The 27,901-nt window shown below is 40.6% G+C and overlaps 3 protein-coding genes across 4 annotated transcripts; 2 read left to right on the top strand and 1 right to left on the bottom strand.

The window, feature by feature from the left end:
- Positions 1-4,407: 4,407 nt before the first annotated feature.
- On the top strand, positions 4,408-5,907 carry nkx2.7 (NK2 transcription factor related 7; the record flags this gene model as incomplete). The annotated part of the gene is made up of 2 exons (XM_083672679.1): positions 4,408-4,705; positions 5,345-5,907. 2 exons carry the CDS (start codon positions 4,408-4,410, stop codon positions 5,905-5,907), a joined length of 861 nt encoding a protein of 286 aa, XP_083528805.1.
- Positions 5,908-12,025: 6,118 nt separating this feature from the next.
- nkx3-1 (NK3 homeobox 1) lies at positions 12,026-13,965 on the top strand. Of its 2 annotated transcripts, XM_083672980.1 has the most exons (3): positions 12,026-12,337; positions 12,468-12,870; positions 13,250-13,965. In XM_083672980.1, coding segments are annotated over exons 1-3 (603 nt in total). In that variant the 5' UTR covers positions 12,026-12,138; the 3' UTR covers positions 13,251-13,965. The 2 variants fall into 2 exon arrangements, with proteins under 2 accessions (XP_083529106.1, XP_083529105.1); XM_083672979.1 differs by lacking the exon at positions 13,250-13,965 and having other exon boundaries at positions 12,468-12,949.
- Positions 13,966-18,870: 4,905 nt separating this feature from the next.
- slc25a37 (solute carrier family 25 member 37) lies at positions 18,871-27,695 on the bottom strand. Its single transcript, XM_083674190.1, has 4 exons — positions 27,438-27,695; positions 23,108-23,336; positions 22,784-22,840; positions 18,871-22,626 (listed from the first exon to the last, which is right to left on the bottom strand). Exons 1-4 carry the CDS (start codon positions 27,630-27,632, stop codon positions 22,097-22,099), a joined length of 1,011 nt encoding a protein of 336 aa, XP_083530316.1. The 5' UTR covers positions 27,633-27,695; the 3' UTR covers positions 18,871-22,096.
- Between the last annotated feature and the right edge of the window lie 206 nt (positions 27,696-27,901).

The following is a 27,901-nucleotide window of genomic DNA, read 5'->3' as shown; positions in this document are numbered from 1 at the left end:
GGATTGGAGAAAGGTATACTGTCGTAGAATAATTATAAGTACGGAAAGCCATAAACTAAACTTGGGGTCCTATTCAAGCGAGCCCAGTAACCCAGTTTACAGGGTACGTTCACACAATCTCTTTACTTTGTTTCTTTTTGTTGCTCAACCTAAATATTGTTTTGCTATGCGCATGACCCCAAACATGCACACTTGCGGTATGAGAATAATGTTTTTTCTCTTCTGACTGTCCAAAGTCTCCCTGAGATATGGTAGTTAAGGTAGTAAACGATGGCAAAGGGATCAATTAAATTCAAACATTTTGCACCAGTAATTGTCCATCCCTATTATCTGCACAGTATGGAGGTACTGCATTTATCAAAATCTATCAAACTAGTCGACCAGTGGTTAGCCTCCCCTACCTCCTAGCAATGCTCTCTTGTATCCTCTCTGTGCACACTAGTAGGCTCTTGACTGTTCTGCATTTCAGTACAGTACCACCTACCTATAACCATGTTTTATTAAACTGCAGTGAATTAACATGCCACTGTTACCATGGATCCACAGCCTTATTCAGAGCCTCTATTCAAAACCCAGCCCACTTATCAGCTAAGATATCAAGTATATTTCAGTGGTAAAAAAACATGGTCATGTCCTCTGCAATCTAAGCCCTCAGAACTACAACTGTCTCTCACCACTACCACCAGAGGGAGATGTTTCACAAGCCTTGCTATTAGACTGGGTCACATTCCCCATCTCTGGTAGCCATCAGTTGATTAACCAGGAAAATGTATTACCCTTGAACAGGCTAAAAGGAAAGTGAGGAGAACGTACTATATCTTACTTCAAGTAAAGAAAAGTAATTTCTGCCTGAATTACTAAATTACATTACATTACACACATGTAACATATAAACAGATATTCTTGAATGATATAGCCTGTCGCTAATAACATCAACAACTGATAATGACCATGATAGAATGTTTCTGTGTTTATTCAAATAAAGTCAGATATGTTCACTAGCTCACTCATACGTATGAGAATTTGAAGATATGTTATGCCAGTCATGCAGAGACATCTAGTGGTTGCATGATAAATGTGTGTATATAATATTTGATACACTTGAGAATGAAAAGAGGATATAGTTGAACATATCCATGTAAAATCAGTTATTGTGTTGTATGCCAGTTGAACTTGTATGCACTGACATCCAACAAACATACAGCTGCATAAGGGGTGTCTGTGTAGGAGGCCAGTGACAGACATATAACTCAAGTGCAGAGTGTGTGTGTGTGTGTGTGTGTGTGTGTATGTGTGTGTGTGTGTGTGTGTGTGTGTGTGTGTGTGTGTGTGTGTGTGTGCGTGTGCGTGTGCGTGTGTGTGTGTGTGTGTGTGTGTAGCCTACAAGAAAGAGGGACCCATGGTTGACTGACAGCACTTAGAGGCGTTTGGGCTTCGCTTGTTGAGACCTCTGCCCAGCAGCAATAGAGAAGAGTGCCTGTTTCCTTGACAAGGAGCAGATCCCTCTGTTCCCTCCCCCACCACCAAATGCAGCAAAGAGAATCCTCTTCAGGGTTTAAAAAGTCTGTGAGTCAATTAATATGAAGATATATCTTTCACACACATTCTACCATATTTTAACCTTAACATACCAGAGAACCATTCTTTTTTTGATCAGTGCGATGCCTGTCATAAATGGCTGTAATTTGACTGAGGAAATGTGTATTTCTAAAGCAACTTTGTGAGACAAGTGATTTAACCTACAGTAAGGAGAGTAAGAATAGTATGATCTGCCAAATCTGCCAAAAGGAATTTCCATCAGAGAGCAGAGGTTAGGACCATCTGGTACACCATCCCTAAACTATCAGCCTGTGATTCAGGGGCTGTCAGTAGAAACACCACAATCCCGGCGTACTGGATGGGGTTACAATGGGCAGAAGGGCTTTCCAACTGAAATGTGTCCCACTCACATGAATGGGATTCTCACATAACATTTTGATGAAGACCGAAGGTGACAAATTGGTCATGAGAGAGGGGGTTCGGCTTCACTCAATGGAAGATTAGACCAGCTCTCCTTTCAGCTGCTATCAGCCCCCTTTTTTACTGTATGATTAATTAGGGTATTTTGCGGTAAACGTTACATAGCTGGCTTCTTATGTTACAGTTATGGGACAAATGGTAGGATTAAGGGGCGACGCTCTGCTGTAAGAGTAGAGGAGCCCGGGAGACTCAGAGTGCACAGGTTCTCTACTCAGCTCAAAGCGTTCACAGAACACAGGTGTAGTATAATTAAGTCATTTAGCCATCAAACAGGACACCCTGAAATCCCCAAGGTAGCCTTCTCTCTGTCCCTGAAACATTTCAAACAATGCGCTATAGGAGCTTTGAAGTGTAGTTTTCTCAGTTTGTTACCACAATAATAGAAAACATGTTTATATTGATTATGTAATATATCAAGCATGTTAGTTGATTACTATACTATCAATTGAAGATGGATCTGCATTTTGTTGAAATCAAAAATATTTGATTACATGGAAAAAGAGGTGATCTTGTCTGGTTATTTTATTTCTTAATATACAAAAACAAATAAACAGATAAAGTTAAGTACAAATAAAATGAAATAAAAATAAATATGAATACAATCACAATTCTTGTTAATATCTATCTGCAATGAGACATTTTTTGTCAGAATACTTTTTCTGATTCTCTCACTAGATAAAGAAATGATGTACCATATTTGGTCTCTATAGCCCTACAATTGAGGACAACAGAACTTCAGAAGATCTTTTCAATTATTGTGCTCCATTCTTAAAGTATTATCTGGTAGCTTTAGAGTAGGCCTATATTAAACTGAAGCTTGAAACAATTCTGTAAGTAAACGGAATTGATTATTTTACGTAGGCTAAATATAACTGGTTCAGCTGTTCAAATCATTCACAAGAACTATTTATGTTTTTGATGCCACTGCATATCGACTAATTATGGCCAGTCAGGATATCGATTATCAAAAATTCGTATTCAAATATCCAAGTAATTTACACTTAACTATTCCCACAGCACACAAACAGCAACATGTGACAGCAAATTTTGAATTGAAGTTCAAGAGTAGGCACGTCAAATTCGAAATAGATTAAACGTTATGATACATTTCCCAATCATGTCTAAAATACCTCTGTAACACATTGCTTATGGTTGCATTTAACCAACACCTGAAAGGCTCCCTGAACAAATATTTTGAGTTGCATAGGAAATCTACTGGTCTATCATCGGCCTACTAGCCTAACAACTGGATTGATGAAAAGCGCTAAGACATATACGAAGTATCAATGAGGCGTCATCGAGTATGTGCATGCCCTCTTTGTTGCTTTTGTCTATCTTTTCCTAGATTAGCAACCTTCTCATGCCAACAACTGCAGATCTTATAAAGACGATAGATAATAGTAAATAAATAAATAATTTCAATTAATTTTTTCGAAATTATCATCCAGCTTCCTTTTTCAAATTGTTAGGTCATTTAATTTAGTGCATTTTATGAGATGAAAATTAAATTGATCCTTGCATCATTATCAATAGCCAAAGCAGAGCTCATTAGTAGCCTATGTCCTAGGTCTCTCCCCCTCTTCCGTCGCGTCTCAGCATCAGCCAAGCATTGCAGCCTGGCGCCGCAGCCTCTCCACTTCCACAACATCAGGTGTAATGTTACTGTTTGTTGTGGTCTAAGAATACTAATAGGTCGTTAGAAGTCAGCATCAATGTAAACCTACGAAACATCCACCTTGCCGCGCAAGATCACTCAACCGCAGGGACCCCTCACACTAATTTAGTGACCTATAGGCTGTCTCGACAGAAGCGCATGCCAAAGGTTTGCCAATAGCCTACACAGTCATAGCATTAACAAGCTAATATATCCATATTGTTGAAGGCACTGTTCGGTCTTAAACATCACAACAGTTGGGCCTACACATGTCTGAGAAATCAGAGGATTTTGAAATCTAACCTGAAACCATCTCAATTATTATCCCAAATGTCAAAACAGCTACTTTATTCATCAACCTACCCATAATAAAACGTAAAGGTAGTTTATTGTAGTTCTATTTCTATATCTTAAAGCATAGAAGATGAGGAGGGATGTCTCGTGTCAGTGTAAGATGAGAAAAAGGAGTGGTTTACACAAGACAGTGGTGTGCCACTTATGACGCGCTTGGCTATTGGCTAATGGCAGTTTGGAGAGGTTTACATTGAGTGCTGAAAGGCATAACTTGATTGCACTACACACAATGGTGAGACAGGTTGATATTCACAGTGACTCAGAATATCTTGCTTCTCATCACAATTCGATATAGTCTGTGCCAGCCGAAGGATATCGGACAACATCAACACCTTCTGTATTGAAAATATTTCTCTGACATTCGTCTGCGTAAACTAGTAATGTTTCCCTGTCCAGTGACTTCAACGCCTTTCTCTGTCAAAGATATTTTAAAGCTGGAGCAACACTCCCACCATGATTTTAATGATCAAGGATATTTGATTCCAGATCAGGACAGACCGACGTCTCTGCGGCGCTTGCACACTACTCTTCGAAGCATCGATTTATTTGACAGTCAGGAAAAGCCGTGTTTCGCAGGGCGAATGCAGATGAAATGCACCTTAAATTCAGACGACATTGACATGCTGAGAGGCAGTTATAGTTTACCTGCGACAGAGGAAGAGGCGAATGAGGACCCGGGTAAGTTAGTGCACCATCAGAATATTTCCTTCAGAGTATATACTCTCATGGTAATGTTCTGTGATTCATGATCTTCGATATTCTCAGAAATACAATTATTTAATGTCCATATAGAAATATATTTATTCTGAATGTAGTTAAAATCCCCCCAAACCTGTAAACAAATCGATGTATCCCCTGAACTTAATTAAACTGAAACAAAATTGGCCCCAACCCTGCCACTGCCAATGCTTCAAGACACGTGTCGCATCATGTTACCTTAATTAATCCCCATAACCAATTTTGGTCGAGTAGAAGAACAAGCTGAAAATAAAAATACACAAGCTAAATTGGGTTATTTTGAAAAAGTTAATCCTGCGCGTAATACTGACAGACTACTTGGATAATTGATTGACAATCTGACAAAGCGGTGAGTAGGCCTATAATTGGTGAAAACTGCTATTGCCAGAAACAATTTAGCCTACAGCAAAAAAAAAAGTGAGCTTCATGGAGACAAACTCACACGAATGCATAATTAAAAGATCCGTCTAATGTTGTCATGGAGTGCACAGGTCTACATTTGAACAGTTTATGATATTTCTTCTTCATATGTAAAACGTTTTCAAACTAAGATAACATTGTTGTTTCTCATTCTAACAGGGGTGTGCCTTGACGATTCGATGGACTGTAACACTAAACGGAATAATAGCAATTTAGACAAAACAAAGCAACAACGCAGAAAGCCACGGGTGCTGTTTTCACAAACGCAGGTTTTTGAGTTGGAACGGCGCTTCAAACAGCAGAGGTACCTTTCAGCGCCGGAGCGCGATCACCTCGCCAATTTTCTAAAGCTGACCTCCACTCAAGTTAAAATATGGTTTCAGAATAGAAGGTACAAGTGTAAGCGACAAAGGCAAGACAAGTCTTTGGAATTGGCTGGATATGCGGCTCCACCACGTAGGGTGTCGGTGCCAGTGTTGGTTCACGATGGTAAGCCATGCGTAGGAGGATCTCACTCAGTGCCTTACAACGTTACAATTAGCCCTTACAACAACCTGTATGGATATGCCAACAACTCATACGGTTGTAATTATCCGAGTATGCCATCCATACACAGTGCCACGCCCAACAACCTTGACATGCATCTAATGAGAAATGCAGAGGGAGCCTTCAGCCAACAAGGACACTACCAGGCTACTTTGCCGGATATAAGAGCGTGGTGACTGGAACGAAATTGTTCAAAAAGAACAACCTGACTATTTTCTCATTTGCTTCCACTGTATAGCTGTGAATGAATCTGCGTTATGTTGTGCAGCCCATTAATTCTAAGTTTCTTTGTTTGAGAAATGTCAAAGAAGCGTTGAATTATAGGCCCAACTATTGAGAATAGTCTACTTTTGTACAATGTGTGTTTTATTCGAACTATTATGTAATGTCTCATCGATTTCTTTTCTGATTAATTTGTTTTGTTCATAGCTTGGCCTACATGTAACTAAACATGTTTATCAAACTGTATCACTGTCACTGATAACTCAAATTACATAAACTTTGCGCAATGTTTTTTTTTGTTAATGATAGAACTAGGCTATTATAAAATTTTTACAGCCTCACATCACCATTCAATTTATCCATCCATTTATCCAATTATATATCCTGCTGTTCGCCCACATTATAAATCTCAACATTATTACCCTCTTTGTATTGCAACTATTTTGGCAACAAATGATACAATGTTAATAGGTAAACGACGACAATAATATAATAATAACAATAACAATAAGAATAGCAAGAAGAAGAATTTGCTAATAATACGAGTAATAACAACAAAAATTATATATTAATAATAATAATCATATGAATGATTATTATTATTATTGGTATTATTGGTATTAGTAGTCTATTAGTAGCCTATAATTATTCATTATTATAATTATTATTCGAGCCACATTGGATTGTTTATGAATATGAGTCTGACTTGAGTAGGCCCAAAGGCAAAAATCAATGCCCTGACCAGAAAATGTTATAAAATGCCTTTAGCTGATTTCACAGAAACGAAATGTAGCCTGATGAAAACAATTGACGAAGTTGTATTTTTAACGATGAAGTTTACATTTTTCCAACGAAACGCATGCAAGAGTTTTAACTCTCGATTTTCCCAATAGAAGATTCACTGTTGGTATAATGACCAGTCAGAAGCCCAACCATTTAACTCGTCCCACAATCTTAATGCTATCAAACCAAGAGGTCATTATTGTTCCATCGACAAAGCCGCTGAACAATGCCACACGAGATAAGGCCGAGGAGCCTGTCCTGTCATGGACCTTGGGTAGGTAAACAAACTCGTAGACACAGTGGCTCTTTACCTCTTAACTTTCAATCAAATAGGGAAACAGCTTCCAATCGAAGCTGTCAGCCATCGATAGGAGAGAGATACTAGCACCACTTGTGCTAACTTGGGGATTGTACCCTTAGATATTATCAGTGAATTAATGCATTCAGTCGATTTGTGTGGCAAATTTGCACATTACTCAAGTAACAGATCTCATAATCAAAATATTGCATTATTTATTCACTTCACTAAAACATCAGTACAATTGCATTCCTTAGCTCACAATTCTATTTGTATGAAGAGGATATTTCTGATAGTTTGAAAATGTGCTGTACAAATAAGATCTTTTCATGAAAGCTGTCAATTTACAATGAATAAAGAAAGACATATAAATCAACAGATCCCATTAATCGGTTAACTATGTAATCATTCAATTGGTTGGCTATAGGTTGTCAACCTCTGAATGTGGATTCAGTGTTTGAGTGCCTCAGCCCTCTGGGGCAGAGATACTGGTAGAGAAGGGAGCCATCAGAGGTGAGATAAGGAGAGAGTGGCTCAGAGCACAATTTAGCAGCAGACAGAGTGGAGACCAAGACCTCTTGAGAAGATCAGATAAGATGTGTGTGACGGAAGCTCAGTTTGAGGAAGAGCTGGAATAAGTCAGCACTTTGTTAAGAGGGAGATGAGGGTCTGTGAATAGGGAGCAGCCTTTTGAAAGTCTTGGGCTCATCAGCAGGCTTATGTCAGCCAAAAATAAATGACAGACAGAGCATCCATCTCTGTAGTCATCACAGAAAAGGCCAGCCTTCTGCTCTTTCAGATGAATGCATTTTAATTTTGCAAAGTGATTACAAATCAGATAGTTCTAATAAGAACTGAAGTGATGTTTGCAAACGCAGTCCAAATCATTCCAAGTTATACATCAACACTGGCACAAAACACTTTGATGAAATGCTTCGATGAAAAGGTGAATACCTTGCACAGTTCATTTTCTGATCACGATGTGAGCCCAACCACAGAGGTCCCTTTGTACTGGACTGGGGCAAGAAGTTTAGTCGAGGCATAGATCCTACAGCAGTGTAGTCATTGGAAGATTACTGGTTAGACAGTTCTGCCACCTGAGTTTGTACTTCAAAGAAACTAGACTGGCAGTAACACGTAGGAGTCAACAACCTGAGGTTATAAACTGACATGCAATGACCCAATGTAAATGCCTCAATAAAAGACAATAATTACTTTGGACAACTTTATGAGAATATACAGTACAACAAACAAAACCAACAATGACCTCATGCTCCAAATTACCTGCATGCAGCATTAATCTGTGATATCTAGATATGTTTAGAACACTTTGTCCAAACCAATACAGAGGATCCAGATGCTTCCTCCTCATCGCCTGGATCCAAACATCTGCAGATGGACATGCCACACGTCAAGAGACATCACTCAACTGTCTACTATTCGTAAACAGACTTTTGTCCCCTGGCTAGGATGAGCAGACCCTCACTGAAATACTGGCAAGACAAAAATGTTTAAATGAAGTTGTGTTTATGAAGGGTAAGTTCAAAATTGTGAGTCCCTCTTTTTAAAGGGGCAATGTGTCATATTGGTACGTACATTCTTTAACTTTTAAATGAATGATATATAGCCATTGATTCTTGAAGAATATAATTTAGGAATGCCTCATGATCTTAGTTCAATTGTCTTACTCCATCATAACCCAAAATAAAAGCTTGTTTTACTCCATTGTTTGTAAGCAATGCACTTGTAAACAAACACTGTATAGCTTAAAAACATGGTCAAAACTGTACTATACTAACTATCGTTGCATCCATAGGTCTTTCTATGAAATTGAGAGTGGGTACATTTCTCCAGCCCCATCCCTCAGCTGTGTACCATAAACGTGGCAGGGAGCCTGCTCTGTTGTTGTTTCATTACAGATTGCACCTTTAAACCATTATAGTGTACCCAGCCTCACGTCCATAACATGACTGACTAAACAAATGGCTGGACAATACATTCAAATAGATATCTTAAATCTAGAAGAGGCTTTCTGACATAATGCTGGAAATAGTTATATGACAACAATAGGCATATCATCAGCTTCACCATGCAGTTTAGCTGAATGTGCTGAAAACATAATGGCCTTGGAGCCCCCTCTGCTGGGGAGACCACCACATCACTGCAGATGGGAGAATTCTGACTCACCCTAGCAGGCAGAACTAAGATCTTGATTGAAGGCAAAGATCAAAGACAACAGAGATAGGTGGCTCTCCATGTCTCTGCAAAGCTCTCCAGTTCTCTAGCTGTCAAGTATGTCAGACTCTAAGCAAACACAAATTATCCTCTGACGCATAAGAGATCACTGACAGACAGGCTGAAGGGCAGCCTCATTCTCCACGCGCTAGATAAACTACATCTGGAATAATATTTTCTCAACTACTTGGCTACAGCAGTAACCATAACATATCCTAAATAGAGATAACCAACTTCCTCTGAGAAAAATCACGTGACCCCACTTTTATGGTACCTTTGCATTGACAATAGCAACAAAGATCTGCTCCAAAAAAGTCCAGAACACTTTTCTTATGGGTGGAGATATATTCAAGACAAATTGGCTCTTTCGCTATAGACATCATGAAAGGCAGTTTTTGTTGGTGTCTCACTGGCATAAGCTTGGATGTAAGTTGCTTAAGATAACACAGATGATCCTTTTCAGTTTAGCAAATTCCCCTGAGGTCCTTAAACATGCTTTATCTGACGTATTTGATCTGCTGTATTTGCACCACTAGAGAGCATCCCCAGGGCTTTACGGGTATGGTTGAAACTTCATCCCAAAATGTTTCGATTCGTTTTCATTGTGTTTTCGTTGTGATTTGAGTTGGCCATGGGTGATTTACAGGTAATTACGTAACTAGCATATAATGACAAATTCCCATTGATGTTGCTCTAATAATGGGAGTAAAACATGTACAATATCAAGATCCTATCTGTCTCATACTCTCAAGTCACAGAGGTCCTGAATAGAAAGAAACAACAAGATTGATAGTCCAAAGTAAACCAGATGGCTTGACATGGTGCAAACTGCAAACAAAATACAAAAGACACTAACACATATGCAGTGTGGAAGACAAATGTCTTCCTAGGCTAGAGGGTCAGATTCTAACAAGCCGACATCTGCTCCTGGGTTAGCCAGGAAGAGTATGCCACTAAATATCTGAACCATTCTAGTGGTAGGCATAGTGGTCTAGAGAAGAGACAGAGATCAGTGTCGACATGAAATGAGTAATGCTATCGTAATTACACAGCTTGTTTGGGTAGAGGATGACATAGTATATCTGTTAAAGAGGGTTTGTGCATTTACAATTAAGATAGGCATCGGTAAAAAACATTACACAGGAGAGGGAGCCTACTTTATCAAATGCGTGCAGTAAGGGATAATGGTACTATGTCTAGGAGAGAGACAGACAGAGAAAGAATTCAAGGTGAACCTTATCATACCAAACATCTTAATACAGTGTTTATATGAAAGCAGCTAATGTTTGAAATGAGGTAAGACACCAAAATATCCAAGTGCTAGTTAGCTTTTTCTACTTACAATATGGTCTACTTACAAAGGTAACTCTTGTCATTACCACGTCTGTGTAGATCCAATCTGTGGGGAAAAAACCAATCAGAAGATTATGCTTGACCAAATACTATGCTTTATGCTATACTAAACATGTGCATGTCTCAGGCTTGTGCTTAATTGATTGCTTAATTTGTTGTTTTGTCCTATTGGCTCCTTTTTTCTTTAAAACTTATTTTTGTTTCAGGGGCAGGTGCAGGTGAGAGAGAAGTTGCTAGTTTTGGGAAGGTTTACTGGCTGAGATACCTTGGTGGATGCCTTGGTTTTGGTAAAATGAAGAAGAAACTTGAGATATTGGTTAATGTTAATGCTTCTCTCAACCTGCACCATACCCTGTATTTGTTTGGTTTGATCATCAATTGAAGTGTTTTTTCCAATATTTTAATGTAAAAAAAAAAGAAAAAAAAAAGAAGAACCTAATTCCAACATGCATATGTTTACAGAGTTGGACGACATGATGTTAAGAAATATCATCTTTCCAGATATGGATATAGGAGATTTGGGTGTCAAGAGATGCTGGAGGAGGTTGAAGGCAGGGCCAGGGGGCACATGGGGGACAATGGATCTGTTTGTCATCCCTAGATTCTTGTTATTACAAACAGAGACTGGATTCTCCAAGGGCTAGAGCCACTGCAACACCTCCCTTTCCGAGGCAGAGGTCAGTCAGAAGCATGGAGCACAACAAACAAACAGCCGTGGAACAATGTATGTGTCGGTTAAGGAGCCGACCTAAATGTGCTAAACGCATTAGGGCCTCGACGGGGGCCTGGCCACCCACCCTGACCCCTCCCTGGCAGCCCTCTGCAGGCGCAGACACCAGGTCACTCCCCTGGACCTGAGGTTACAGAGGCACTGAAACCCAGGACATTGCTGAAATGAATATAGCTGTCCTCTTTCACCCACTCAGTAATAAATCTCACAATGTTGAGCACTAAACTATAGGTTCACAGGGTTTTGCTTAAATGTCCTATCCAATTTAGCAATTATTCAAGAGCAAACTAACTTTTGCTCACAATCACATTTCATTCATTTCTGCCACTATATTTTACCTAAATGTTATCAACAATGATCATTTTCATCCATCAGTTCTTCATCAAGTCTTAAAGTTGAGAATCCTGAGCAGAGCAATTGTGTGGAAGAACAACAGATAGTGACTGCTGCAAAAGTGCATGATTATGTCAGATCAATCATTCCAGATAAATAACATGACCAGCTATTATACATTAACACAAGGATATTTATAAGGAGACGAGTAAATATATGTAACTGATCCCAACAGGTATGTTGCCATCATTGGTATCATCATGGGACACCAATGACGTAGCTCAGCCCGCCTCACCAGTCAAAGCACTATATAAATTGCAGTGTAGGCACACATGGAGAAGGTACACGCTCAGCTACAGCGAGTCCTATGTACGGAGCGAGATACCTGACTGTCTGAGCCCTCTAATCCTGCCTACTTTCGTTCGTCCAAACGGTGGATTGCTGGAGATAAAAATGTCTGAGACTGTCAAGCCACTAACTTCATTTTTCATCGAGGACATCCTTTCCATACAAGAAAATACAAGACTGAACGTCAGGTGCTCTTCACACAAGTTAAAAGAGGGATTAGCGCAGTGGAGTAACGAACAGCCAGATGGGGTATCGCAGTCAGAACAACTTTGTGCACAGGACAAAGCATTTGGAGCGCTAAAAGGTGAGAATTGGAAACTTGTAGCTTAAATGTTTATAGTTATTTTTTAAATGTAGACCACGAAACGTTTACTTTTAATTGGCATTCAATGATTTGATTGCACACCACAAATAATCATTTCTTTCGTTTACAGATTCAATTGACAGGTCTTGTCCCAACAGCTCGGATGCCATGGGAAGTTTTACATCAGTAGGTAAACAAAAGCGCTCGCGCGCTGCGTTTACGCACCTGCAAGTGCTTGAATTGGAGAAGAAATTTAACCACCAGAAGTACCTGTCCGCTCCCGAAAGAGCTCATCTTGCCAACACTTTAAGGCTAACTGAGACCCAAGTGAAGATCTGGTTTCAGAATAGAAGATACAAAACCAAACGCAAGCAGCAAACTACGGAGTACTGTAAAGACATTTTTCCAAAGTCAGAAGGATTGGGTACAGAGGACGATTTAGTCAGAGCATCACTTCTAACCTCGTTCTACAGAGCATATCAATACCGACCATATGCATATGACTTCAATGGCGCATGGAGACCAGCGTTGTGGTGAACTATACACTATGCAAATTAATGTATTCTTTTGAAAGTACCAATATGTTTTTGACAATAAACTGTGTATATCTGCTTTGTATATCTTTATTTACCCAACCTAACTCCATATGCGTTTACAAAGTATGGTTGCCATGGTAATTATGTTTTCTTGTACATGTGTTACTAAAAGTATTGTTCGGTGGCAGTCACTGAAAATAGTGTGCAACACTCATACAGCAGCACAGTGACTATGTTGACAAAGCCAAACAATAGTTGTACCTGAAGTTAAACTCTGATAATACTCGCAAATTGCATGAGCTGATAAGGTTTAGGCTGAGATCTTTAGAAAACATGAGGGTGCTCTCTAAACAATGTTGCTTTACTTCTTTAACAGATAACAGAACCCCTATCCATCCAAAACCGAGACTCCATTCAACATCAAGATGTCTTCCCAGAGATCTTTTAATTGACCCTATGAGAGACAGTCCCTTGTGTTTTTATGGTGACTGCATGTAGGCTACATAAAACACGACATGAGTTTCCCAACGGGCATGGCTGGGAACTTTACACCAAGAGGACTTTCTAAAGAGGCTCATAGAGTTATGGGGTACACAGAATCGACAATTAGAGTACACAGAACATCATGTCAGTTACTCAAATTATGATGACATGAATCCCATGATCTTACAGGTAACTGAGGATTGCACCAATGCAGGTTATCACTGTCGCTTTATGGTTTCTGGTTGATTTCTAAACTGTGTGTGATAACGTACCTGGATATAAAGTCATTTGAGACATTGGGGAAAAGCAATGCAATGTTACATGTCAACACAACAAGCCATTGGGCCAGGAAATACGTATGTTGGCATCTTAACTATCATAAGCATTTGTGAAATGAACACATAGGGAAGTTGTTATCAGTGACATGTCAGTCTCAGACATCATTCAAAACAACTGTCTGTTGTATTGTTTAGTTACAGTATCTTGACATCAAATTAGATGTAAAAGATTAGACCATTGTCCTGCCACTGGCATGTGGTGGTTTGTGAAACAGACACACCCAAACTGCATTGTGGCCCATCTACTCTCAGCAATGTCATGCCACTTAATAAAAACAACCTCTCTGTTGAAATTGTTTTCATTCTTAGATAGGCGGTGTGTCAAAATATGGTGGTACAGTGAATGAGGAAAGTGGAATGACACCCACCGACCATAGTGGTAGAAATGGAATGGAATGCACTGGAAGCCATAGAATGGAATGTACTCTGCCCAGTTGCCTGTTTCTCTCTGTAACCATATTGATATTATCCATGGCCTGTGTTTGGTGCCTCCTCTCCCCACTCAATCACATAGCCTTCTGTAGGCACATTGCCAAAGGGCAAGGGCCCGCTGTTATCATTTGAGGCTGAGCCACTGCTTTCCCATGTCTGAGGCCTCAGTGGGGAAGAGCTACTGTACATGACTTCAATTCAGTTCAATGTCCCTTGATTGTCATTGGTTTGTTCTTTTGTCTAACTGTAAATGGGCCGTTGTGATGACAGTCCTCCGAGATGAGTCAGATTGTTTTGAGTGGGTGGTTTTCTCCTCCAAAAGCCCCCTCTCCTAGTGGATAGGTAGATTAGTGCTGACTATGACACTCAGAGTGAGGGCATGGACAATGGGCCATGACACTGAGTCAGACAAAGCAGCGTTTACTCACGCAAAAACAGCGTTTATGTCACGCAAAAACATCCTTTCCTAAACTGATAATTACTGATCCCTCTTGCTTTAGCAGAGTATGTCTTGAATTGAGAACTACATCTCAGTTATAATGAAGGTACTATCAACTTCTATGTTAACATCCAAAGAATACGTTGTACTTCAGAATTTAAATCAGATAATTCTAGAGGACAATATGAGGCAGTTGTTTATTAAAACAACAATAACTCAGGTTGAACTGTAAGAGCCACTCAACCAGACAGAGGTAAAATAGTTTTGGGATAAACAGCATTAACTTTAATCCACTGATCAGTTACTTAATCTGAGTTGTTATTTCAGGATTTTAACCAGTGCCTCAGAGCTCACCCTCTTTCATATGTTTTCCATGGAGCCATCAACAGAGTTTTTAGCTAACCTGTTTAAAGGACTAGTCATTCACGATGCCATTAGTTAGGGGATTTAGTCATTTCCACTTGGTGAGATTCATGTAATCATCTTTTTCACACTGGGATGTATTTTCAGGACACAGAGTATGTACATCTCTGAGAGGGCCATCACATATGAAATAGGTGAATAATAACAATGATGATGTTGGAAAAATAACGACCACTGTTTGAGGAGTGATTGTAGCCAGACCAACACATTGCCATGTAATAGATAAACATAGAAATGAGGACAGCATCCTCCAAACAGTGTGCTGATAAGGTGACATGGACTGGCTCTGTACATTTTGAGGGAGGACATGTTTACAGTAGCACAACTCCAGTGTGAGCAGAGGTCTGATCCAGTTAAGATAGTGAAATTCTTTATCTGGAGGTTTGGTGCTCCCATGCCAATAACCTGCCTGAGACTGATAACTCACTGACCTTGGGGATTTACCACATGCAGAATAACTAGTGTTACAGGTATCATTTAACGGTTAAGTCCCATATCTGAGTCAGAATGATAATCAGTGTAAGGGAGTATATTTTCCATTTCTATTAGTGCATAAATAAATAAATAAATAATACAATAAATAAGAAAGCATGATTGTAGAGAATTGTATATTTTTAACGCAAATGAAGCCTAAAATGACATTACGTTCATTGTTAATGTTGCACAATCTTATCATCATAGGCTCTTCCTTTTCCGACTTTTCTTCAGAGCTGGTTGCCATTCCTTTGTGTGAAGTTCTGCACGTTCCATTCCTGCGGAATTCACCTGTCTGTCAACGTGGCACACGCAAAGGCAGGTCTGGGTTCCACACCTGTGTTATGTTCACTTTCTCTGCACTGCTTAGATGCACTCAAAAGAGTAAATTCACCCAAACATCCCTCAAAGGGCTCTCTCGTCTGAGGACCCCATGTAACACTGTGTGTGTAGGATAAACACTGACTGATTATCATAGCCACTGAGTGCAGAAACTGCTGTGGTTTGTTAAGGGCTAAGCTCATGTGGAGGCTTGAGTATCTTAGACTGTTGAACCAACTGTAAATTACCAACTCTGGAAGGTAAGCAATTGGTAGCCTGGCAGGTTATGACATTTATGTTGAATCTATCAAGGCTGATTAGCAGATATCACTTGATATCATCACTTGATATATCATCACCAAGTCAATTGATTATTATAGAGAAGACTGTCTCTGTGTCTGTCAGCAAAATACATTCAAGGGACATGCATTATATTACATCTTCGTGAAGCCAATGTGAAGTGAAATTCCCAAAACTGCTCTAGGTGACAGAATATGTTTAAAAATGATGACTAAATCCCATTCAGCTGATCAAATAACAAAAGTGGATTTCAACCCTTTGTACCATAGACAGCCTTACATTATGTAAATGAGGCCCTTGAAGTACACAGGTAATTAGATGTGAAGGGAGAAGATAGCATCTGTTTTGACTGGATAAGAAATCGGACAGTATCTCTCAGTGTGTCTCAGGCAACATGGTGTAAAAGAACATGCTCATCAGATAAAGGAGCTTGTTGACGGGCATAGCTGAAGGTTAGAACTATTATTACCCCACTTGCCATTGTGACGCCTGCACTTCCAGGGGCTGAGAGGGACACGGTACATTGACTCACAAACACAGTAGAGTAAAACAACCTCCTCCTTGTCTGTCGCTTCCTCCACTCACATCATCTTTCTCTTGGTTCAGACAGAGGGAGTGTCTTTGTGTCTCCCCACCACCTGGACAAACTGGCTTTTCCAAAGTCTGTTGGAGGAGGGGATGTCTCAATACACTAACCCATGTAGTGGCTGAACCCCTATCTTGATCTACAGTAGGAAAACACTCTCATGGAACCATTTAAGCATGTAAACTTTAAGTGCATTTCCTATCACACTGGAACATGATGCACTGGTGACCTGCGACAAGCACATGGTCATGTCTGTTATATCAATGAGACAAGGTTGAGTAACTGAATATTTTGTGCACAAATATACCACACTCAGAACACAAACGTACAGTGACAAAATGCTTCCATTCTATTGTAAAAAGATATGTAATTGTGGTAAACCTGGATATGTTGACCAAATAAAATAAGTACAGTAGCTGTTACAGACAAATAAATAAATACTTTTGCAATAGGCCTAATGCTTGGTAGTGAAGTAGTATACCCTACCTGAGTGACATGACAAGCAGACTGGCATGTAAAGAAATATGTATTTGATCTGGTATCTTAATCACTGTAAAGTAATAACTGGGTCAAGTAAGGTTTCAGGTGCAGTATGCTCAATCTCTGAACAGTTGACAATAGAAAAGTGAATACAAGATTTTGCTCTGGGAGACCAAGTTTACGTTATGCTCAAAATTCCTACATTGCCTCTATATTGCCTCTACAGTGTTTAACTTTGTCTTTCCTATCTTCTCAGGCATCTGATTGGCCCTTAAGATCCAGCAAACAGTGTGGTCGTGAAGCCATCATGCTGCTCTTCATCGTACCCACTGATGCTTTGGACAACAAACAGATTTCCTTCTTTAAAGACAGGGGGGAACCCAACTTCACAACAAAGACAGGCATTGTCAGTGGTCCAATATGCCGTGACTGGCTAACAAATTTGCTGGAGCTGATAAGGTGATTTAAAACAGCCCAGATCCTTGCACAAGGATAGAGTCATAAACTTCTCTAGGCAGTCGATGAAACTGGATCCCTGATGTTACGGTACCAGCACAGCTCCTTTCTTCTCCCATCAACAGTAGATATACCCCTGCATCCGACTCGTCAGATGACATTGATTATACAGTAGGTGCAGCCATACAGCCATACATAAAGTCGTAAGCAAAGCGTTTGTGTTTGTGTGTGTCCATTTGATAGCATAAGCGATTGTGTGTGTGTGTGTGTGTCCACTGTCTGTTGAAAACTTTCAATGACCTTATCTCCAAGACAGAGATACAAAGTGATGGGACAGTTTACTGCAGATAGAGTGATTAGAGAGCAGTATTACAAGGACAGCGACACAGGCAATGGGGCTTTTCATTGTAGACTTCAGATAAACAGCCAGCTCAGTGGGCAAGAAAAAACAAAACACGAGGGGTGTACGTGTCTAAGGACATGTAAGAGTCTCAGGACATGAGACATGTAGCATCTTAGATGCTATTATATTGATAACTCCAGAGACTTTAGTACGTTTAAAATGTGTACTAATTGCGACCTTTTCTATGGCTGCCTAACCGTAACTGTAGTGGCACAATGCACTTGACCCCATGCATCACCTTAACTAATCACTTCTAAGGATATGTCATAAAATCATCACACTTCATTAAGTATAATATCATTGGTTATACTGACCCTTTGAAATCTAAACACAATTCATAGTTGAATAAAAACAATCGAATACACCACAAGACACATCTCTATGTGGTTGATTATTAATCTATTCAATTAATAATATTTTTAGCTATGTATTTGCGCATTCTAAACCTCAGCTGACCAAAAACAGTAGATTTATTATTTGTTGGCAGTGAATATTCTATAACAATTCTAAGGAATATGCAATCATTCTCTTCCCCAACAACAACACAAGTTCAGTATTGCTACCTGAGAGTTTCTTGCCATGTTTGAGGTAAACCTAGTATTATGGTGCCCTCTATAGGCTGTCATTATGCTAAGAGCAAATTCACTCTATATTCAGAGCAGAGCAGTGAGATGCTTCCTTCACATGGGGCTGGCCTCAACAGTGTTATACACAATATACAATAAAAAACTAAATGTAAAAAAAATACACCTAACTAAATTGCAGGATATAAATACAAATACTGGTTATTAGCAAAAGATGAACAATATCAATTGCATAACATTTCCTAAGACAATGTAAAAGAATGGAGTCCACTAGTCACAACATTGATCACTTGCATTTTATTTCAGCTCCAGTGTTACATACTGTAGCAGCATTACCACAATCATTCAACATTTGCATGGTCCTCTTTACCAAATGTAAAACATTCTTGTACTGTAGATGGCACTCTATAGTCACTATTCATCCTAGTTTCCATATAATTTTGTTGTGCGCAAAAAAAGCAGCAAAAATGTTACATGATGAGCATCCCCGGACAAGATGACAATTCTTCAATCTCCATTAAAACATAAGCACACTCCAAGCCATGGGTCGCACTCATAACAGCACTAAGATTAATGAAATGAACTGATCTCAGGGTCTGATAAACAAGCAAAGTTTAAGAGATTGCCCTCCGGACAGAGCTCTAGGGAGACCAAGCAACTCGGGCTATGAATAAGGCTTTGATTAAAAAGTAAATGACTGCATATATCAATATTTCCAATATTTTTAATCAACATAAGCCCCTTTCTACCAAATATTGTTAAATTAATTCAGTAGTTTCTTAAATAAAATGTCTTTAAAAGGCTTTAAAAAATCGAGTGCTTTAAAAGGAAAGAATTCAGCAAACTGAATAACCAGCATTTGTGATGCGTGGGATTCATTACAAATTGAATAGAAGGCGTTAAAGAGAAAGTACATTTGTACTGTACGTTTACATTTATAGTATCAATCTATACTATCAATATATCAGTCAATTGGCTTCTTGTTTTCATGTTCCCATTTTCCAAGATTGTTAAGTGTAATTTGCAGTTGTTCTTCCTTTAACTTTAATTAAAACAATGTTACTTGCATATTTGCTTTGACATTTTCATAAACTATGGTGCAACATCACTCAAACACACACAGGAAAAAAAAGAAATGAAACAAAGAGAGTAATGGTTATGTAGTGTGCCATCTTCTCTCTCCTTTACAAATACTGCAACATCTTCGGTTTGACCACAGCTCACCTGCTAGTCACAGTTTATTCACTACCCTTCATCAAATCTGAGGCAACACAGCAACTTTCAAACATCATATGGCAAAAAGCCTAATGACAGCTAAATGACAAGCTTAAATGAAGTTCAAGATGCAAAAGCTGGAGATGATGCTTGGAATAAGAGCCCTGCCTACAAACAGATATGAGTACAGGTGTGAATACTTCAGTTCACAGACGGTTTCACTATTGCCTTTGAACTTTAAAACTACAGGTTTGCAAGTGAGAAGCATACAATACAATGCATATCTTTGGGATTTTAACGAGGAATAGACCTACATTTTGGAGGGGTTATGACAGTTGGAAATCTCACAGAATTATCTGTACTTCACTGGTGAAAGAAAATAAAAAAGTTAGCATTTAATTAAAAGCAAACAAACAAATCTTGCAGCTTTGTGGATTACAGCAATATCTGGAGGAATGTCAGACTTCTGAGTGGAAAATGCAGAGCCAAGAGGCTGGGAAGAGAGCGGGGAGAGCACAGGAAGTATGTGACTAAAAGTGGGACAGGGGGGAAAAACCTCTAGTCAGCTATTAGTACTGGTCCCCTGGTCACAGAGTGTCCAACTCCTCTCATTAACTGGCACTCATTCCCACACATCCACATTCTGCTGTAAGGAACATTGACCAATAGATTTAAAATATGTAAATCACAAGGAAAATAATTCAATCATAAACAAAATCTGAACAACATCACAGATGTGTCTGAATGCAGAGACGAGACCATCGACAGGTTTGGTGCAGACATTTGGTCCACTTTTGGACCTGCATAATGAAGTGCCTGGGAAACAGTCGCTCAAAAAAATATACTTTCCTCTGCAACATATACCATCTTTATATCATTTATACTAACAGTTACTATCATTGTGCGTGATTCTATAGCATAGCACTGTGTTCAAACAAGGCAAATATTTGGGCCGGTACGGCCTATTCACACGTAATATTGAGAGGGATCGCAACAACCTCTCAGGAAAAGGAGGGCAAATCACTTTGTGGTCAAAGTGGGAAACATTGCTAACAATATCAATTGCAGGATTACGTTCAGATAACTTTGGGAGTCATGGAGGTTCGACTGAGGACCTGTCTAAGGTGAAGCTACACCGAACATTTAGGGGTTGAGCATGGTCATGACACACTGTGTGAGGGGATACCATCTCACAACTGCCCTTCCCACAACCCAAAACATTAAGTGGCCCTGTTGAGGGCCAAGAGGAAGTTCAGCTCAGACTATAGGTTGTCGACATTATATGACACCAATCCTTCTGAACAATGAATAAGTCCTATATCGGTACATTTCGTTTTGACAGGAGTGGTTTTCTATGATACATTTTCCTAGAAAGATCATATAAAGAGAGTAATCAACATAATGATAACAAGGCCTTAATGGATGATGAGGATGCTAACAATGACCTGTCCACTCCATTCTTTCAGCGACCTTGACAAAAAGCTTTGAAGTTGAGACAGCCTTCTACACTTAAGAGGCACTTTGAAAGCTCAATTGTTCCGTGTTTACTGTGCAGCGAAACTCAGGAATGTGTTCAATCAAACAGTCCTTTATAAATACACGAGGAAATAAAACAAGCAAACAGCCATGTCTCTCTTCTGAATCCTTAAAATGCAAGCCCTGGAAAGCAAATACAATAAATAAAAAGTTCCCATATCAGATCTATAAACAGACGTATGAAGCCAAACATAATGGTACAAATACATGCAGTGTACAGAGTCACCATACATAGCTAGACAGAGTTGGGAGTGTTGTACGTAATAAAAGGGTAGTTTGAGGAAAAAGAGGCCGGCTGCCATACGAAGATGCCTTTTCTCTTGTTTGCTTTTCCAGAAAGAGGAGTAATCTAATTGTGCGTTTCCTATTCATGTAACAGCCTCCATTCTTCAAATGAAGTACATCGCTGTGAAAAACAAACAACATAAGGGCTAGGGAACGTTAGTGAAGGCTAAGGAGTGCCACATACCACGTACCACTCCTACAGAAAGTCGTTGAAACTTCCTTCATTGCAGTGACTTCCCTTTTGAGAGAACACACTGAGATTATTACACAACAACACAAACAAACAAGGTGAATGCAACGTTGCCTCCACTCTGAGGCGTTTTTGCATTGATTCCACTAGGGGCCTGGAGCCTCCAATGCAGGTGTAGTCTCTGTCTCACACACAGACACAGACACAGACACACAGACACACACATACACACATACACACACACATACACACACATACACACACACACACATACACACTCAGACTGGGCCTGTCCCAGCCTCTCGCTCCAGTTGTTGCTTGGTCAGGAAGTACTTAAAGAACTCATAGACTGACCACGCGATGGCAGTGGAGGGCATCTGGTATATAATTCTGGCCTGGATGCCCTTGAAGAAAGCCCATGGGCCGCCAAGGCGATACACTGTCCTGAAGGCGTTGGCCATGCCCGTGAGGTGGCCACTGATGTGCATGGAGTTGAGCGCTATGTTCTCCTGTGTGTTAAGCAGGGTCTTACAAACGTCCAGCGGAGTGGTTACGGCCGCAGACACGGCCCCCGCTGCGGCCCCAGACAGTATGTGGCTGCCCGGGTGGTACTGTCTATGGGGGTTGAGCTGTTCCTGCATCAGCTCATAAGTCATGAAATGAACTGCCTGGAAGGGGATGTTCATGGTCAGCTGTGTGCTGTAGCTGCGGTAGAAGGCTGCAAGCCCCTCAGTGCCACGTATTGTCCGAACACAGTCCAATAGGCCCCGATACGGAGAGTTGTACATTTGCATCCTCTGCTTCACCACTGAGCCATGAAGGTCCAACAGCACCAGCCAGGCAGGAGAACAGAAGAACTTTCATAAATACACAGAAGCCAATAAACACCTCAAATTCACATCAACAACAGAGGGGGACATGGTAGCTAGAAAATGGTGGTGCTTTTCACACTTTGAAAGCCTTACCTTCAGCTGGGTTCATAACTGCATCATGCAGAACAGTGGCCACACTGCCTGCCAGTCCTGGTTGGGAGAAAGACCAGAATGATTTAGTTATTAACCATTCCCATTATATAGTTATTAACCATCCCCATTATAACATAGTAGCCTACCTGTGATACATGGAAAAATTGGTAAACTGATTCTAACCAAGCAAAGTATTATACCGTCTGACCCACATTTATTCCAAACTGCCAATATCACTCAATTCAACATTTTGAGTCATGGCCATGCAGTTCAAGTGGTCAGTGTGTGACTGTAGGTGAGAGTTCCCAGAAAACATGACTGTACCATTGGCTATGTGACTGTTTCCTCCATTCTGAATGACATCGCTGAGTTTGCGCTTGACCTGTTCATAGCAGGCGAAGTAGAGGGCGTGGGCGGGGCCAGCTCCCATCATGGTGATGTTGAGACCTCTCAGTGGTCTGAAGAGCCCCTCAGTCTGGACGATCCTCCTCAGAGCCTCGTAGACACTGCGGTACTGGGCCTTAGGGTCCGGCTGCAGGCTCTGCATCCTTGTCTGGAGAAACATGAAGGAAGGTGAGGAACTTTCATCCTATTCAATGTGCTTGACCATTGTCATGAGACATGATGAGGACTAGTACTGATTCTATCTCTATGGGAACTCTGTCCCTGAAAGTACAGAGTACTGAATGTCCGTATCCCTCCCCCCCATACACCTTGCATAACTTCTAAGTCTGAGGTTACTGTCTCTCTCCTGTGATGCTCAGTCATGCTTCCTTGTCAGTATGTGTTCTTGGCAGCACTCGTGCCGTGATGTGTGTCTCTCCCAGACCTGGGGTTGGGGGCTGTGGCAGCTCTTTGTTATACTCTACCATGCCAAGTTATTTGGACAACACAAAGCATGTTTTTATTTGGCCCAAAATGTAGGGCAGCTGAAGAGACGGGACATGTCTATCTTCCTCAGCATATTGCCCTGTGTTTCCTTCCTTTTCCTCAACAATAAAATATACATTTCATTTCCTTAAGACACAATTGGAAGTTGAGGGATACATACAAATCCAACAGAGGAGCTAAAGTTTGTCTAACTGAACAAAAGCCTTTTACAAATCAACCTTTGGTTTAAGCTCTTCCTCAAATGTAATCATGGATGTCGTATGAATGATTTATGCTCTCTCAAAATAAGCAATTAGCCGATCTTCTTGAACACCTCATGCATCCTCCTAATCCAAGTAATTCACCTACTTAACAGCTTTGCTCTAGAGATAAACCACCACACAGGACAACTTAACATAGGATTATCTCTGCACAATAGCAGTGAGCTTTATAACACGGCCCACAGAAAAACGAGTTGAGCTCGGAGGGGAAAAACCCATCACCTGAGCACTGGCTAGAGGTGTAGATCCACCGCGAAGGGTAACAGTGTCTCCTCAACCCCCTGTGGGGGGTGGAGCAAGGATCTGTAACAGTAATACTGATACTGTTGGACCACAGCCCAAGTGATAGGCAGCCTGGCACCCCATGTCAGAGAGCCTTGAGTACAAGTGAGGTGTGGCCTCCCTCAGTGCCACCTACTGTATGTGAAGCATGTTTTAAAACAGGCAGTAACATGTAAGCAAGCACACAGTGGTGAAAAAGAATAGGCCTAGAGAATGAGACTGTGTAAAAATATATATTTTTTTTTACTGTTTCTCAATTACTTAGCATAGGCCTAATGCTCATTCAGTACTACTGGGCTCAGCCAAGCAGAGACTTTTCCTGCTTCTGTCTGAAATCATGAGCCTAGGCTACTCGACAAAACAGAGCTAGCTTTATTCTGGCTGGTGTGTCTCTCAGAGACGTTACAATGCCTCATGCAATTAAAATGGCCACTCTTTCTGGCTAAGCGGTGCCAAAGAAACAGGAAACTATTGATTGGAACGAGCACAAACTTGTTGAACTGCCTCAATTGTGTAGCCTACGCTATTTTCTCACTTCAAGACGAATACAAATAGTCACTAACATGGATACTGAATCTCATGATGCTAACTGTTTAAAACATTATGCCAACTGTTTAAAACATTGAGCAAAAATAATTATGCTGCGTCACACAATGAGTCATTTGTTTGCGTTGTTCTACTGCCACTGATCTTAGTTAACCACCAGGCATTCCTGATGGGCTTAAGACATAGGCCTCCTTCAGAGGAGAAAGTAAATAAAATAGATATTTGGAGAAGCATGCAAGGTGCACCTAGCATAACAAACCTGTCTGTAAAGTGTACGCTTCCAGAGCAGTTCATACTGATCTAATTCTCGTTGTCATAACAATGTCATTCCTTAGCCTAGTGTTCCTCGATTTCATTAATCTGAAGCTAATGCTAACATTCCTGTTCCAAAATGTATTTTCAACAGATAAATGCTATTCCACTGCATGTCAAGAAGAAACATTACACAGTACAACAAGAGCATGCATATAGGTGTGATGATCAAAGGGGGCCAAGTCAAGAAAGGTTCAAAATCTTTCAACATTAATGGCACTTTGCCTACAGGCAGGAGGAAGGGAACCCATTTGGCACTGGAGTGGAAAAATCGCACCAGCTCATCCTGTCTATTTGGGCTGGAGAGAAAAGCTGGGCTGGAGGGAGCAAAATGCCTCTGGGCTCTACCACCAGTATAAGAAGGGTAGTTTGTTTCATTCTACTAGACCCAGTATGACGATGAATGCAGGATGTGTGATGCTTGGGCAGGGAGTCCCTGTTTCTGAAAGTGACAAGGCATAGAGTTTATGCAGGGGTTAATCACCCAATCGTGAAGACCTGAGCATATATTCCTGGATGCCAGAGAGTTTGATTCTGTGTTTGTGTGAGCTTACATGGGAAGTCATGAATAGGTAGCCTGTGTGTGCATGAATGTGAGAGCATTTGACGTGTATCACAGGCTGCAAGAGAGTTCACTAATCCGCTCAATAGGAGAGGGATATTGTGCACACCCTTTTTCTGCATGTGGCTGATTCCAAATAAACACATAAACACAAAGTGTGTGGGCCATGAAGATAGCACCCCAGAAAGGCTACTCCCTCCCTGCATCACTCCAAATATAAGGTTAGGTCCAGCGATGTCTCACACACGCACACACCCAGTATAGGCCTAATGTCAGAGTGTGAGTCATTGTTTTCTGTTTTTTTTTTTTTTTACTAAACAATTGAAATATTGCTTCTGACTGACATCCCTGTTACAGCAGGATAGACAACAAACGTACAGTTTCCTGGTTTTCCATTATTCAATCAATAATTTCCTGCTGTGTGTAACATAGAAAATCACCCAGGCTGGTCTTTCTTCATCCTCACTTCTCTGTTATTGCTTAATAGCCTCAGAGAAATTGAAGAATCGTGGCTGCTTTTTAGTCACCATGAATAGCCTAAACTTGAAGTTGAATTCAGGAAACATTTGCGGTACTGGGCCTCCCAGTCAGACAATGTCACAGAGTTAAATCAACCTACTTGTAAAAACAAAAACAAAAATAAAGCAGGCAGCTGCATTAATCAAACATTTGGGCTATTTGTGCTTGTGTGGCTATCTGGTGTCCAGATGTACAGTATACAGTCCAGCTCTAAACCCTTCAGTAACATAGACAGCATGAAAGGTACAACAAGCAGATCCTGGCAGCTAGAGAGCAGGAAGTAGCCACAATGGCTTGTGTAAGCCTGTTGAATAGACAGAGAGGCTATTTGGCACCATGTCAGATCATCTCATTCTGGTGGTTTGACTGAAATAAAAAGTTAGACCATATCTCACACACACAATTACGATATCTTTTGAGTTTTCCCCAAAAGTTGTGTCACGTCAAAAGTGTTATGCTGAAGCAGTTATTCAGCCAGATGGTCGAACGGACGGTTGTCTGAACTGCATTGAAGAAGCTGGAAAACAGTAACTCTGGAGTGAGAGGGGGCATGGCAATGGGGCAAAGTTCACAACCAGATAGAGTATCTGGCATTAAGGTTCTCGTTACTTATGTACTGTATATAATCATTGGGTTTTAACTAGCTAGTGCCTAAGCAATTTGATGTTAAATACAGTTTATGACATGGTGCCATGAGAAAGAATATTGACCATTAATAACTACAGCTGACCCATTCCTGTTCTGGAACACCTTTGCCTGAACACCTTTGACAGCTACTCTTAACCATGTGACCTTCACCTGTGTGAAGAATTGGACAGCGCAGATGGGTAGTTTCTGGTGTTTCACAATATAGCACAACACAGAAGCTTGTTGCAAACGTTAATATTAAATCATGGATCTATTTCTAAGCAAGTCAGTAAGCTAAGAGGGCTAATTCGCTAACTTATCTAGACGAGCTTGCTGTGTAGCTGGCTAGTACGCTTGAAACGGAATAAGTGTTGCCCGTTTTCCTGTTCAGCAAATGCAAACGAAGTGGCAATGTGATCATATTTTGCTGAAGGCAAAAATCAAGTCTTATAACTAGCCATTACTAATGACTGGCCAGGATAGCTAATATAGCTAGCCAGCTAGCTAAATTAGCTTCCACAACAGTATGGGTTTTCATATTTCGTCCCCTGCTTGATGATGTGTGGCATGCGTAATTTGACGAATGAAAGAGGTCAGATCAGTTGTTCACCATGGGCTAGCTAGCTCAGATGGCTGTACTGCGAGCCTACTGTACCTTGACAGAGTCCACTGGGTACATCACCGTGTGCTCCAGTATTCCAGCCACGGCTCCTGCTGTCATGTGGGTCGTCAATGAGGCATGAGGTGGCAAACTCTCGTAGTCACCGTCGCCCTCCGACGACTCACTATCTTTACTTTCGGTCTCCGACATCTCCAAGGTTGCCACCACCGGGTCAGCGCGCAACTCCATGCGGGAGAGACTAGTTAGAAAGAGATCTTTACACACAAGCTCGGAATCGGCAGCATGGATAACCACAACACTGAGTTCCAGCGCCCAGGTGACGTCAGAAGAATGAACGATGGCTGGCTGGGCTGTGCAATGAAAATCAAGAATGCCGAAAATAAGGCGGGACCAATAGCCGGAGTTAGCCAATGAAAAGTAGCCCCGGTAGGGATACCCTGAACTCCTTACCTATGCTATCCTGGGAGTCGTACTGAAGGCAAAAATGGAGACAGCAC

Source organism: Argentina silus (genome assembly GCF_951799395.1).
Source record: "Argentina silus genome assembly, chromosome: 7".
In the NCBI taxonomy this organism is placed as follows: Eukaryota; Metazoa; Chordata; class Actinopteri; order Argentiniformes; family Argentinidae; genus Argentina; species Argentina silus.
This window is presented reverse-complemented; position numbering and strand designations above follow the sequence as displayed.

What these genes read in the sequence shown, in the direction of transcription:
- slc25a37 (XM_083674190.1), bottom strand. Translation starts at nt 27,632, where the DNA reads ATGGAGTTGCGCGCTGACCCGGTGGTGGCAACCTTGGAGATGTCGGAG. An exon ending in AAACAGTCACATAGCCAATG is followed by an intron (nt 22,841 to 23,107) that starts GTACAGTCATGT and finishes TCTCCCAACCAG; the next exon opens with GACTGGCAGGCAGTGTGGCC. An exon ending in AGTTATGAACCCAGCTGAAG is followed by an intron (nt 22,627 to 22,783) that starts GTAAGGCTTTCA and finishes TTCATGGCTCAG; the next exon opens with TGGTGAAGCAGAGGATGCAA.
- nkx3-1 (XM_083672979.1), top strand. Translation starts at nt 12,139, where the DNA reads ATGTCTGAGACTGTCAAGCCACTAACTTCATTTTTCATCGAGGACATC. An exon ending in AGCATTTGGAGCGCTAAAAG is followed by an intron (nt 12,338 to 12,467) that starts GTGAGAATTGGA and finishes TTTCGTTTACAG; the next exon opens with ATTCAATTGACAGGTCTTGT.